This window comes from Gracilinanus agilis, chromosome 5, assembly GCF_016433145.1.
Source record: "Gracilinanus agilis isolate LMUSP501 chromosome 5, AgileGrace, whole genome shotgun sequence".
Lineage (NCBI taxonomy): Eukaryota > Metazoa > Chordata > Mammalia > Didelphimorphia > Didelphidae > Gracilinanus > Gracilinanus agilis.
The window spans coordinates 113,836,711-113,851,574 of NC_058134.1; the positions used below are offsets into that span (position 1 = coordinate 113,836,711).

Consider the following 14,864-nt stretch of genomic DNA (forward strand, 5'->3'; position numbering starts at 1 on the left):
AACAGGGAACACTGATTTTAATCCAACTCTTCAATTGGCTCTTTCTCTTTCCTCATTGCTCTTGAATAACAAAAAATATTTAAAGTGCAATTCTCCAAGGGCGGAGCAAAGACCCCACCATGAGTGTCTTCACTACATTTCTTGATTGCACATTTCATACTAATTATGTAAAGTGCTATGGCATAGTTTTAAAAATTGGGAACTGGTTTCCCCATCTAGCCTCTATATTAATTCCTTGGTTTCCTTCTCTTATCTTTAAGACCTTTTACCTCGTGGCTCCTATGTTCTTGTAATTACACATGAGAAGGTGTTTGAAGGTTTTCTTGAAGGTGGCATTGCATAACGCATAGCAAGCAGGGTTGATGGTGCTATTGATGTAACAGAGCCAGTAGCCAATTGTCCACACTGTATTGGGAACACAGGTTGCACAGAAGGTGTTTATAAGCACCATGACATTGTATGGGGTCCAGGTGACGATGAAAGCCAATAGGATAGCCAAGATAGTCCTGGTCACTTTCTTTTCTCTGGATGGAGGAGGTTTCTTTTTTGCAGGCTGCTTAGTCATCTTCACAATCTTACGGGCAACAATATTCTGTTTATCATCCCCATTCTGTCCAGGAGGACCAACAATCTCCACAGTGGTATTGGTGGGAGCACAGTAGTCACTTTTCTGAGTCTTGGTAACAATTTTAATGCAGGTCAGCTTGGAGTTTTCTTCTTTGGAATGACCCTGGGAAGTGGAAACTGTGTTTTCCTCTCTGGTTATCTCATCTTCTTTAATGTTAGAAGCCATGGCACTGACAGAGGTGGAATCATTAGAACTCTCTTTCTCTTCTCCTTGAATACAGTTTTCAGTCACTGCATCTCTGGTGGCTTTACCATTTTGGATTTTGTTATGCTCCAGGCCATCATCATTGCTAGGAATATTGTTGTTGTTTGGCTTCACAATTCTGCCTTGGACTAGACTTGGAGAAACTGGATCCTGGTTTGCCACAGCTTCTTTTTTGTCCTTTTTTATCCTGCTCTTGCTGGCTCGGGATATGTGCCAGTATAAGACTGACATGATGATCACAGGCAAGTAGAAGGCGGCAATGGCTGTGCCAAAAGTGACAGCGGCATTGGAGAAAAATTGGATGTAGCATTCTCCCTCCTTCACGGTCCTTACCCCTACAATGAACTGCCAGAAGAGAATGGCAGGTGCCCACAGTACAAAGGAGAGGACCCAGGCAGCAGCAATCATCATGCCTGCCATTTTGGTGGTCCTCTTGACTGGATAGGTTAGTGGTTTGGTGACACAAAAATATCTGTCAAAGCTGATGATGAGTAGGTTCATAACAGAGGCATTGCTGACAACATAGTCCAAGGCTAACCAGAGGTCACATACCACAGGCCCCAAAGGCCAGTAGCCAATCACAGTGTAGAGAGTGTATAAGTTCATGGAGAAGGCTCCTATGATGAGGTCAGCACATGCCAAGCTGAACAAAAAGTAGTTGTTGACAGTCTGCAGGTGACGATTAACTTTAATGGAGACCATGACAAGGATATTTCCAATGGTGGTGACCAAACTGAGTGATCCTGCTACCAATACAATGAATATCACTTCCACTGTTTTATATGGACTTGGAAGAGCCATTCCATTGTTAGTGGAGTTTGGGCTTGTTGAATTATTCATTTTGGGTTTCTCTGATAAGTAGCCAGGTGTCCAATTGACCATTTAAACCTGTAGCAAAACAGGAATAAAAAAGAATGAGTAAAATGAAAAAAAATTCTTTAGTTTCTGTGGAAAGAAGCTTCCTTTTCCCTTTCCTCATATTTGCTTCTTATCCCACCTCCCCAACATCCTCAGTAAAATCAAATAAAATGAAACGGAAAGATTTTAAGATAGAAAAATGTCAATTCAGTAATTCAATTCAACTAACATTTATTTGGTACCTACCATGTATAAGATATTGTGATAGGTGCTGGAAATTCAGACATGAAACACGTTTTGCTATGCAGAGAAAGAAATTGCTCCCTTGGAAAATTAAGTGACTATCCAAGTTACATTGCTAATAACAACTGGAGACTGAATTAAAATCCAGGTCACTTGACTCAAAGTTATTTGGTTTCTAGGACCCTATACAAGGATTTCATTTATTACTTGTCATTTTTGACTCTTGGGGCCCTAGAAATAATCATGGAAAAGCAAAAATGAGAGAGGAGATGCTACCTTTTCCCTTTTTTATCTTACTAGAATTGGTATACTTTTTATTATCTTACTAGAATATTATTGCTAGAATTATCATAAGCTTATTAGAATATCACTCAGCATTGGACCAGCTTATGATGGTTTGAATTGGCAACTGGCTATTTTAACATAATGATTGACTGACAACTTAGTTATCCAGTGGAAGAGAATACAGAAAACCTTGATGTCTACTTTTTGGGTGGACATGGTGCCATTCGACATATTCATAAGTAGTTACAAAGTAACATTATATAGTTTCAAGAGGGGGAAAATGCCAATATATGGAACATTTAGAAAAGGCTTTATTTAGGGATTTAAGCCTTGTAGGACCTTTTAGTCAATCTAGGGAAACTGAGTTAGAAATCAGCAATAGACATTATGGAACTCTTGGATAAAGCCCAAGAGGAGATGGAATGTCATGTAAGGGCAATAATTGGTAGACTAGTTCAACTAAGGTGGAAAATATGTGAAGAGGAAGTAATATGACATATATGATTGATAGGTTAGATTATGGAGGAGCTAGGAATGGGAAATAAGCATAGGCAGACAAATTTCTTTGAAGCATGTTGATTACTATGTATTTTAAAGATGAATATATGTCTAGTTAAAGAAATAATGATCTGAATCATTGCAAACAAATATAAGACTGAAAAAGCAAACAATTTGACTCTTGGAGACAAAGAATAAAATGAAATCATTATGATCATTCAGTTAGCTTGCTCATAATTTTAGGTAAGAAAATTAATGGAACAAACACTAGGGGAAAACTTCTAAATATCTTGAGATTTACAAAATGAATGTACTAAGCAAATGAAACATGAGACAGTAATAAAAGATGAGGCAGTAAATTCTTAGTATCAATTTTGAGCTCTGCTTGAATACATCCATTACACCTTTCTTCTGGATAGTTCTTGGCATTCTGTTGTAATCATAACAGTTTTAATTGGCTTTCATCTGAAAATTGTCATCTGTAATGGATTGTGTTTAAAAGATGATCCATGGACTGGATGCCCTGCTGAGCCATTGACATTTAATCACCATAAACTGTCTTTGACTGAATCACGTGGTTATCTTTAATCTAAAAGGTTTTGTTTTTTGAAATTTTATTTGGGGATTAATGTATAAGCTGTAATTAAAGTTAGGATCATAGAATTCTAATGCTAGAGGGACCTTGGAGATTATCCGGGCCAAATATCTCATTTTTCAGAAGAAAATTCAGAAGCGCAGAGAGTAGCACAGTTAATATGCTTTACAGTGTTCAAAGCTCTTTTACATCAATTATCTTATTTGATCCTCAAAGTTACCTTGGAAGGTAGGAAGAGCTGCTATTCTTATCCCTTTTTGTTGGTAAGTTTAGAAATGGAGGCTTAGAAAAGTTAATTGACTTGTGCAAAGTCACACACTTAATAAATCGTAGAGCCAGGCCAGACACAGGCTTTTGACTTGCTATACTCTTGTTACTTCACCATGCTGTCTCCATTTCTTTGGGATTTTAATGAGTTTAGAAATGAGTGTATGTCAGTGTTCGAAACCTAACTGATAGTCATACATAACAAGAAGAAGCCAGTTAGGAATCATTACTCTTTCAGGAACTATATCAAGAAAGCATATAGTAGTTTAATATAATCAACTGGTTTTATTTTCACTAGATTTTTATATAAAAATACTCAATTAGAAGCATTAATGCTATGTGGAAAGCAAGGAAGAAATTATTTGAGAAACAAATACTATTTCCTGATATCTATGATATTTTGCATTTTCATGTGACATATAAGCAATAGATATTCTGCTATTTTTGAACTGTTTCTCTACCCTTGGAAATAAAAAAAAATGACTTCTTCCCTCTTTCAGATGTATTTCTATTTTACTTATGCATGAGTAAAAGCTATCACTTTCTATGTGAACTAAGTCTTGCAGTTCAATGAATGAGAGAATTATGGCAAAATTATCAATGAGATTATTTGAATACAAGATAAACTGTAGCAGGCAAATTTCTAAGGATCCATGATGTTACTGTTATATTCATCTTTATCCATTTGAGATTTTGTATTCTTAATGAATGAATAAGAATTTTCCAATACAGTTAAATATATTTAACTTAGGATTTGGGGCAGAGATACTGTTTTAGATAGACTTTTAAGATTGATAGAATTTGCCTTTGATAATTTACATGAACTCTTTAGCATAATACTAGTTCATATTTCTAATGGCACATTCTGTATAACAGCCTTGTAAGCTAGATAATACAAGCATTACTACTCTCATTGCTTGTATGAAGAAAGACTGAGAGAGTTTATGTAATTTATCCCATCTCCTATAGTTTATAGTGAGTGTAGCCTAGATTTCAGCCTGCCTCTCTAATGACTCCAAGCATAGGACTGCTGCACTCTGCCACACTGATTCTCAATTTTCCCTTTCTCTCAGCCAGACACTAAAGATTTTCTCCCACTATGCATATTTACTTTAAAATTTCCCAACTCTGCTTACCCTTTTCAGGTAGTAATCAAGGTGTTGAATCTTTCCTGGCCTATTCCCCCAATTAGTCTTTATCCTATTCCATCAGTGATCTGCTTTCTAAGTACGTGATAGCTGGATAGTCTGATCAAGTAAGTATTCTTATTATTTGGTCTTCTCTGCTAGAATTATGGAATATCACAGTTGAAAATAAGTTAAAAAAAAGAAAATAAGTCCAGGTGTTATTTCATCTTTTGTTAAGCAAATTAATCCATTTTAACAATGACCAAATGGAGAAAGCATTTTAATTAAAAATAATGACCACAATGGTGCATTTTTCAGACAGCCACTTAGTCTGACCAATAAGAAAATATAGTTTTGACCAGAAACTAACAGAGAAACTGAATGGTGGAAAGAATCTTGGTTCAGCATCCTGACTCTAATATTTCATTAGCTTTGTGAAAATGGATCAGTGACCATACTTCTCTGAATCTCATTTTTTTTTAATCAGGAAATATAGAAAACATTTATATTACCTATCTTAGAAGACTTTTATGAGAAAAGGTCTATAAGTATGACAAGCATACTTTACAATTTAGAGAAGATTCTCAGGAGATTTAATACCCAAGTCATATATTTAAAAGAAGGATAGATTTATTGGTATCCATACCAGATCCACAGATTATCAGTAAATCTTTTATGTAATGATTAGTGACATATTTATTCTTTCCCTTGCATTCTATTTTCAAATAGCAACTAGTTTTTATTTCACCTTATGTACATGCACATCTTGTTTGATAATTGGCTTCTATATTTCATTATATCTTTCTATCTATAGCTATCTTATTCATAGATAGCTTCTGTGTAGTTATCTTCAGGACTCTTTTGTTTTATACAGGCACATACATATAAATATGTACAGAGGCTGCTCAATTAATCAATTAACATTTATTAAGAACCTAATATGTGCTAGATATTATGCTAAGCACTGGAGATATAAAAAGAGGCAATAAACATCCTTGCCCGTGATGAGCTTGCAAATAAGCAAACTATAGTTAGGATAACTAGGGGAGAACAGAAAGAAAGAATGTATTAGAATTAGAGGGACTAGGAAAAATTTTCTCTAAAAAGAGGAGAAAGGGTTTAGTTGGGGTTTAAAGGAAGACAGGGAAGGCTTTTATTCTGAATAACCTTGTGATATAGACACACATACACACATAATATTCATCTGGTTGTCGTGAGCAAAAAAGGAAGATGGCTAACTTCCTCTTCATTTAGGAATCTTATCTAATTCAAATATTTAGTCATGAGAGCATCCAATTCAGTATTGAGATACACATTTAAAACATTGTTAAATATTATGAAAACATATTTAGTTCTGTTGCTATTCTTGATCTTTTGTTCTTCCAAATGAACTTTGTTATAGTTTTTTTCTAATTCTATAAAGAGGTTTTTTGGTAATTTGATAAGGGCACTGAATAAGTGAATTAATTTAGGTAGGATTGTCATTTTTATTAGATTTAATCATTCTATCCCTAAAACAATTAATGTTTTTCCAATTGTTTAGATCTAGTTTTATTTGTGTGAAAAATGTTTTGTAGTTGTGTTCATATAACTCCTGACTTTGTCTTGGCAGATAGTTTTCTAAATATTTTATATTATCTAGAGTAATTTTAAATGGAGTTCCTCTTTCTAACTCTTGCTGCTTATTTTTATTAGAAATAAATAGAAATGCTGATGATTTATGTGGATTTATTTTGTATCCTGCAATTTTGTTAAATTATTAATTTCCACTAGCTTTTTAGTTGATTTTTCTCTAAGTATACCTTCATATCACCTGTAAAGAGCGATAGTTTAGTTTCTTCATTGCCTACTTTAGTCTCTTCAATTTCTTTTTCTTCTCCAATTGCTACCACTAGCATTTCTAGTACAATATTAAATAATAGTGGTGATAAGGGGCCTCCTTGCTTCATTCCTCATCTGACTGGAAGACTCCAAATTTATCTCCATCGCAGATGATACTTGCTGATGGTTTTAAATAAATATCATTCATTATTTTGAGAAAAGGCCCTTTTATTCCTATATTTTCTAGTGTTTTTAATAGGGTTGCGAAAGATTGTGGAACAATACAATGTAATGTACTTTGCTAATTCAAGACAATTTCAGGGGATTTATGAGAAAGAATGCTATCCACCTTGAGAGAGAGAACTGTAGAAGTAGAAACACAGAAGGAAAACAAATGACAACATTTGTTTACATGGGTATATGATTTGGGTTTTGATTTTAAAAGACTGCTTTATTGCAAACAAGAATAATATGGAAACGGGTATAAGTGATAACATTTGTATAACCCAGTGGAAATGCTTACTGGATCTGGGATAGGAGAGGGAAGAAGGGAGGGAAAGAAAATGAAATATGTAAACATGGAACAATATTTAAAAAAAAATAAAAAAAAAACAATCAATCACCATTACAAGTGATGCAACTGTCTTCCTTGGGAACCCTTCTTCTGCTAAGACTATAAGATAGGTAGGTAATGGAGTACTTGGACTATCTTAATAATAACTGCTATTTCAGAAGGTGTTGAATTTCCCCTTTAGTCAAACCTACTACGCAACCCAGAACCAGACTTTTCAGTGTCAAGTGGTAGCTTGATTGATGGGGCTTAAATAATTGTCTATTCTTTTCATCACTATCTCCATCAATTCAATAATCATTGAAGCACTAATGAATTATAAATTGTTTTAATAATATACATCTTTATTCCTTAATGTAGAGTAATGTCTATTCTTCCTCAGTGTAGAAAAACCAGTGAAGATAGGTCTCTGCATTGTCCTGACAATGTATATTCCACTGTAATCTAAAATAATAAGCAGCATGGGTGCTGGCAATTATTTTGACCTTTCTAGATCTTGGATTTGTTACCTGTAAAATGAATGTATTAGACAAGATGATTTCCAGAGTCTGTTCTGGCACAAACATGATGCAATGAATTTTCTCCAAAATCATGTGGCATCCTGTTCTACTTTTCATATATGTCAAATGTATTCAATGCATTAACCTTTCTCAAATTTAATATAAATAACCTTATACACTGTTGTGTTAGAACTACTATTTTAAAACTATCATCCATAGATATGATCATACAACCCCATAATCAAACAAATGCAGTGTGGCCCTATTGCTTCTAAGATTATATACAAAATATAGATATAAAATCTTCACCTTGACATTAATAACTTTCTGCTATTTATCTCTACTTCTTTCTCTTGTGTTATTACACATCATATGGTCTTATCCATTTCTTCATATCCACCTGTTTCTTTTACATGGAATCACACATCCATGCCTTTACACAACTGTTTTTTGTCTCTGGAAAGCCTTCCCTCTTCACCTCAGCTTCTTCTAATTCCTAACTTCTTTAAAAGCACAGATTTGATGTCACCATTTACACAGAGCCTCTCCTGATCTGTCTAGAGGAGCAGTTCTTAGCCTGAAGTCTACAGACGGTTTTGGAATCGATTTCAGGGGCCCTGTAAACTTGTATAGAAAAAATTCAGCTTAATTTTCACCAGCCTTTGATTTTCTTCATAGCCCTATTTATTCTTTATTATGCATTTAGATATCATTCTAAGAAGAGGAATATAGGCTTCACTGAACTTCCAAAGGGTTCCAGGAAACCAAAAAAAAAAGGGTAAGAACTCTTGATCTAGATATTAGTTTTTTTCTCCCTCTAAAAGACATCTTGAATATATTTACTTAACTGTTCTGTTGGAATCCCCATTCCATCTCAAACTTCTGAGGGGCAGAGAGTGTTTCTTTTTGCCTTTGGTTTCACATGTTTTTGCATTGCAAAAAGACACTTTATAGTTTGTTGAATTGATTGAAATAATCATAACAATATTTTCATCCATAAATAACTGAATTACGAGTACCACATTTTCTCCTGTGACCAATTATACTTTGGAGACATCTCCATTTAGTATTTCAGGACTTCTTGCCTCTTTACTAGAGATCACAGACTGTAGCTTCCTACCTCTCTATAAAAAATACAAAACCAAAAACAAGAAGCCCATGGAGGCTAAGCATCATTAAACGGTCACTCAGTTAGGGATGGGGAAAGTTCTATGTACCATGAACCATGCTAAGTCCTTTAAAAATATTCCATTTCCTCCTCACAACAAACCTGAAAGGCAGATGCTGTTATTATTCCTATCTTACAGTAGAAGAATCTGAGGCAAAGAGAGGTTCAGTGACTTGTCCTGAGTCACATAGCTAGTTAGTTTCTGAGGCTGCATTTGAACTCAGGTTTTCCTGACCCAAACTCTCTATCCACTGGGTTATAGAGATGCAACAGCTAGCATTCAGCAGAAACAGAATGAAAGCCTTGGTCTCCTGGCTCCTATTCTATTTCTTTTCTCTTTCCCAATATACCATGCCAACTACTCCTCATCTCACATTAGTGTGGAGTTTTGCAGAAACAATATGCTTTTACATACTTGACCTCATTTTATCCTCACAACGGCTGTGTGAAGCATATGGGGAAAAATATTATCCCTATTTCACAAATCATGAAATGGAATCCCAGCAAATAAAATGCTTTAGTGAAGGTCACCCAACTATAAAAGGAATAGGAACAGGAATGGAATTGAAGACTGTCCATTCCATTCCATTGATCTTCCTATGTTGCCTTCTATGTAACTAGAATAAAATTTAGAAGCATGTTATAATGCTATTCTTGAAATCTCTGCCACACAGGCTTTGCTTTAACTATAAGAAAGTTGCCGTCTTCAAATATCTCTCAACCAACTGTTCACGATTCAGTTCCTTTCCTATTCATCCTGAAATTCTGATGTTTAGAATCATTTCCCCTAGGTTAGACAAGAAAGAAAACAACATGATCTCTAGGTCACAATTTATTGCTTTTGACCACAATCAGTTGTGTGATTTATAGAGGAAAAAGCAGGTACAGTGTGATCTTCAGAGGAAGTAATATAGAGAGAATACGTTTCTGAGGATGAAAATATGTGACCTGTCAGAGGCACACTCATTCCATAAAAGGAATCAGCAGACCAGCATCTCACTGAGTTGATTCCATGCTAGTGTTTAAAATTGTTTTGGCTGTGAATCTTGAAGGAGCTATTACCAACTACAACCCTCAAAAAAAAAAGTACAAGCCCTGTGTCATGTGTTAGATAGTAATTTAGCTTTTCTACAAATAGTCTTAGGAAACAGCTACTTAGAATTACTGCCCCCTCCTCAGGAGTGTTCAGTGAGGGCCTGCATGAAGATGTGATTAGAAAGAGAAGTCCTTTATTAATACCTGCACAGGTTGTCTAAAGAAAGCACTAATTAAAATATACATATTATCTAGTAGCAGCTCTTTACCATATTTAAATATGTCAGCTTAATTCCTTGACATTTTCATTCTAAACATTTTAGAAACATTTCAGCTAAATTTTAAGGATGCATATAAAAGGGAAAAATTAAACTCTGGGAAAGGAGGGGTCAGAGAAGACATCTTAAGAGTGATGTGGCACCTGAAGCAAGGGAAGAACCCAGAAAGAGAAGAGACCTCCCAAAGGGGAAACATACCAAAGGCAAAACATTCATTTCAGTGAACAATTCAGGTTAAAGTAGATGTGAGGTCATGGAACCAACTTAGAGAAGAGGTCAATTTAAAGTCTCTTCTACTAACATTTATATAGCACTCATTCCTGTTTGGTCATTTTTATTTAGTATCTGGGAGTTCAATCTAACTATCCACAATGGGAAAAATGGATAAAAATACTTATTGTATATACTTTGAGAGCTTTTAAATTTTTCTCTTATATCTCTTATATTATATGCTAATTCACAATTTCTCTAAATCATTTATATTACTTCATAGTAAAATAATTAAATGTGGAGGTGCTTTATTCTTCTATTTCAGGATCCATATGAAAGTAAGAGCATTACTCTTGGCACTCATGGAACAAACATGCACTCCTATTTACTTAGAATTGCTACAAAAATCAAAGATTTTGTGCCTAGGAAGGAATGACAACCTGCTTCAGTAGTTTTGTTAGTTTCCTATTTATAATTTCTAATAGCAAACAAAGGCTATTATGCATAAATAACCTAGTTTGTTAGTCATAACTATATTCAGTCAAACTAATACCTGCATATTTTGCACAAGACATGAAAATATGTTGATTCAATTAATTTAAACAACAGCTTATTATAAAACAGTTGCAATGTGCCAAACTCTAGAGAGACAAGGACAAAAAGAAATTTTAAAAATCCTGTCCTTAGGGAGCTTATATTCTACTGAGATAGTGAGAAATTATCACTCAAGAAAATAACAAATCACCATGAAAAGAATTTGATCTCCTGGAGGAAATTCAAAATAACAACACAGAGAGAATAAGATTGAAATCTCTTTATAATTGAAGGATAGATTGTACAATGATTTTATTGCTAGGAATTCATAGTATAAAATTATGAAAAAAGGAGGAAATCTTTTCTCTTACCAAATGTGATGCTTTATTTTTAATAACCAAATTTAGAAACAACCTATCTGCCTAATTAGACTGGAGAAGATTCAATAAATTATGATATAGTAATGCACTAGAAAATTATAGTGCCCTACAATGATAACTTTGAAACATGTAAAATATGGATTTTTATGAAGTGCTGCAAAAAGAAATAAGAATGAGAAATGTATATAAATTGATTCTAAAAGTATAAAAAGAAAATGAAATATGAATAAAGTAAACAAAAGCAAAACTAATGGAGCTTCAGATAGACCTAGGAAATTCATAATGAAAATACTGTCTCTGCCTTTTCATTATGTTTGAATTCACTTGATTTTTTTTCTGTGCTGGGTATAAGTAAGGAAGAGGGGTGATGCCATGAAATAGTTGGCCTCTTAATTTTTAAACTTAATTGATTATTTGTTGTTGATGCTTATTAATCTCCTAATCAAACATTTTGAAACAACAGGATACAATTACTTTACCTTGGTATTTGTGGGAAGTGAAAATCAAAATAGAAAAAAATTGGCTTTTGAACTACTATATTTGGTATATGTCATATTGAAATGAAAGCTTTCTTGGAAGAGAAAAATATTGATTGCTAATTATATAATCTATTTTATGTTGCTCTAATAGATCTAATATTCTAATTTGTCTATACATCAATTTCAGGGTTCTCATTTGCTTGGAAACATTATCAGTGCTTATATTTCAATGGTTCAGAGATTATTCCTAATTCAAGGGGCTATTTGGTCATAAGGGGGTTACTAAATCTCCTTCCCACTGCTCTCTGTCCTTGTCTCTATCTCTCTGATTGTCTCTGTCTCTGTCTCTGTCTCTGTCTGTCTGTCTGTCTGTCTCTCTCTCTCTCTCTCTCTCACACACACACACACATGCACACACAGGCTCTAAATCCCTATTCCTGTTTCTCTAAAAGGAATATTAATAATCAATATAAAATACTTCATAGGGAGATTATAAAGAAAAATGAATATCTACAAAAGGATTCTGGTATTCTCAGAAGAAATGTTTCACATAAAAAGAAATTATTAAATCTTAATAACACTGCTTGCTTACATTAACATGGATGTTACAAATCACTAATTATGTTTTGACTCACTTTATGACATTTAATAGCCTGGACAAAGAGTTCCTGACTGGGGCCAGAAAGATGGTCTAGCTCTGATAGCTGAAGGGGCTGTGACTACAAATTATGAGTATTATAAATCCAGTTGCTGGTTCGTTCTCTGTGAATATTAAACAAATCTTGCCTTTTTTGCATCATTTTCCTCCTTGCTATCATGGCCAAATTTACCAGAGGGGAAAGAACATAGTGATAACCAGGGCCAGATGACTGAGTCTTTCTCCTCGGGTGACAATATATGCAGAAGGAGGTTTTCTCTTTACAACCCTCCTCTTTTATGATGTCCCTGTGCCTCACAGTCTTCTTACGCTTCATATTCTCAACTCTAGTTTTCCAGCTCATCCCCTACTTTCCAGCTCCCCTACTCCTAAGACTTCCCCTTCCAATACCATTTCTCCTAAGGGACAAGAAATTGAGTGCCATAAGCTATCAATTTAGAGGTATAGTCTGACTCTTTGGAGGATGGACCACTTGCTCCTGGCATGAATGCACTAGAATTGGACAATTTATCATTTCTGGTAATCAATGAACTCATTTTGCCCCAAATGCAAGAACTCCTAGGTAATAGCCTTGGTGGATAGACAATAATGCCTTAGTTTGTGAGAGACATTTAGAATTTGTTCTAACTTACCCCTAAGCTTCTAAATTCAATACCAACAGTAGAAGTGTGAGTGAGGACTGAATCTAGACCCTGCTTTGATTTTAGGAATTATTCTTTACCTTCAAGGTACCTGCCTTGACCCTGAGTTAATAGCATTTACTGTGTACTGAACTCTATATTAGATATTGTTAATCAAGAGAAAAATGAGAGACTGAGAAGGAGAAATGAAAAGAAAATAGAAAGCACATATCAAATGCTCAAAAAGCTCTTAATTTGGCTAGGAAGACTAACAGACAGAGTTTTTAGTGATACAAGCTATGAATGCTTTATATACTACAATAAACTTGTAATTGGCCTATATTTGAAAGATTTGCTGGTGTTCTCATCTTGGTACTAGAAATATGATGCCTTCTGTCAAGAAGGGTGAAATCAAATTTGGATGTTAAAAATGTTGCTTTGTTTATATTATCCTTTTTAAAAATTTTGTTGATAGTTTGTTTTTGTATTTTTAATTTCCCAACATATCCTTCCTTTCTCCTGCTACAACCTTCCTAATTATATACTTTCTAAAAAGACAAACTGTTATTTAACTTTCTGTTTGGTGGAATGACATTCTTTAATAAATGTTATTATTATAACATGAAAAAAGCAACTTTAAAATCATCAAAGTGATTACTTCCATCAAAGCAATATGCAACCTGGATCTCAGCTTGAAGCTATTAACTTTCAGTGCTGGGTGTTTTCTATCTCTAAATCCAACACACTTTCAATACAATACTATCTTTCCTCTCTGATAATAGAGAGGAATAAAACTTAAGATTAATTCCAGATGTAGTGGCTAAAGCTGGTGGATCTCTTGAGCACTGAGTGTAGAGTGGCTGTAGGCCATAAATCTACATTAAGTCTGGCATCAATATGGTGGGTCCCTAGGAAGAGGAAGATCAAATATTCTGTGCATTTCAAATTTCATTTTTATTTATGTCTCACCAGTTGAAAATAATGTTTACTTCTGCGAATTTTCATTAAATATATTATATGCATACTACCTCTTTAACACCATCACACTCTCCCTTATGTCATACTTATCTGAATAAATGCTATATTTGTTTCTCTTCTTGGATTGTAATCTATGTGAATGTATGGCTCATGTCTCTCATTATGCAGAACACAACATTTGTACCTAGTGTTTAGTTAACATTTGTTAAATGAAATCAAACAACTTTTCAGCTAAAAGGACTAACCTAAAAATGCTTCCCCTTACCTTTCACCTTGCAGGGTTTGAATAATAAAAAATAAAATATTCTTCTTCATTGCATAAAACCTATCAGCAATGGTCTGTCAAAAAACCTATAGATCACTGAATCTGACCATGTCAGAAAAAGAGCATGTCAGAACTACGTTGCTAATCAACAATGGGATTACATCAATGAGTGGCTATTTACACTCGCAGCTGGCAGGATAGGGACATAAAAAAGAATGAAGGAATGAGGAAGGAAGGAAGGAAGGAAGGAAGGAAGGAAGGAAGGAAGGAAGGAAAGAAAGAAATAAGAGAAAAAATGAAGAACATGAGAGAGGAGGGAAATAAAGGAAGACAAAAGAGAAGGATGGAATAAGGATAGAAAGAGTAGAGGAAGCAAGGAAAGGGGATGAGAGAGAAAAAAAGAATAAGAGAAATAATAAAGGAGAGAGGAAGAAAGAGGAAGGGTAAGGAAGAGAAAGAGAGGGAGTAAGTGATGAAGGAAGGAGGAGAGGAAAGGAGTTAAGAAAGGAGCAAATGGAGGCAAGGAGAAGAGAGAAATAAAAAAAGAGAAAGAAAGGAAGAGAGAAAGAATGAGAAAGAAAGAAAGAAAGAAAGAAAGAAAGAAAGAAAGAAAGAAAGAAAGAAAGAAAGAAAGAAAGAAAGAAAGAAAGAAAGAAAGAAAG

General features: G+C 34.4%; 1 protein-coding gene across 1 annotated transcript; it reads right to left on the reverse strand.

Annotated features, from left to right (window-relative positions):
• Nucleotides 1-265: 265 nt before the first annotated feature.
• On the reverse strand, nucleotides 266-1,672 carry CHRM2 (cholinergic receptor muscarinic 2). Its single transcript, XM_044678565.1, has one exon. It carries the CDS (start codon nucleotides 1,670-1,672, stop codon nucleotides 266-268), a length of 1,407 nt encoding a protein of 468 aa, XP_044534500.1.
• Between the last annotated feature and the right edge of the window lie 13,192 nt (nucleotides 1,673-14,864).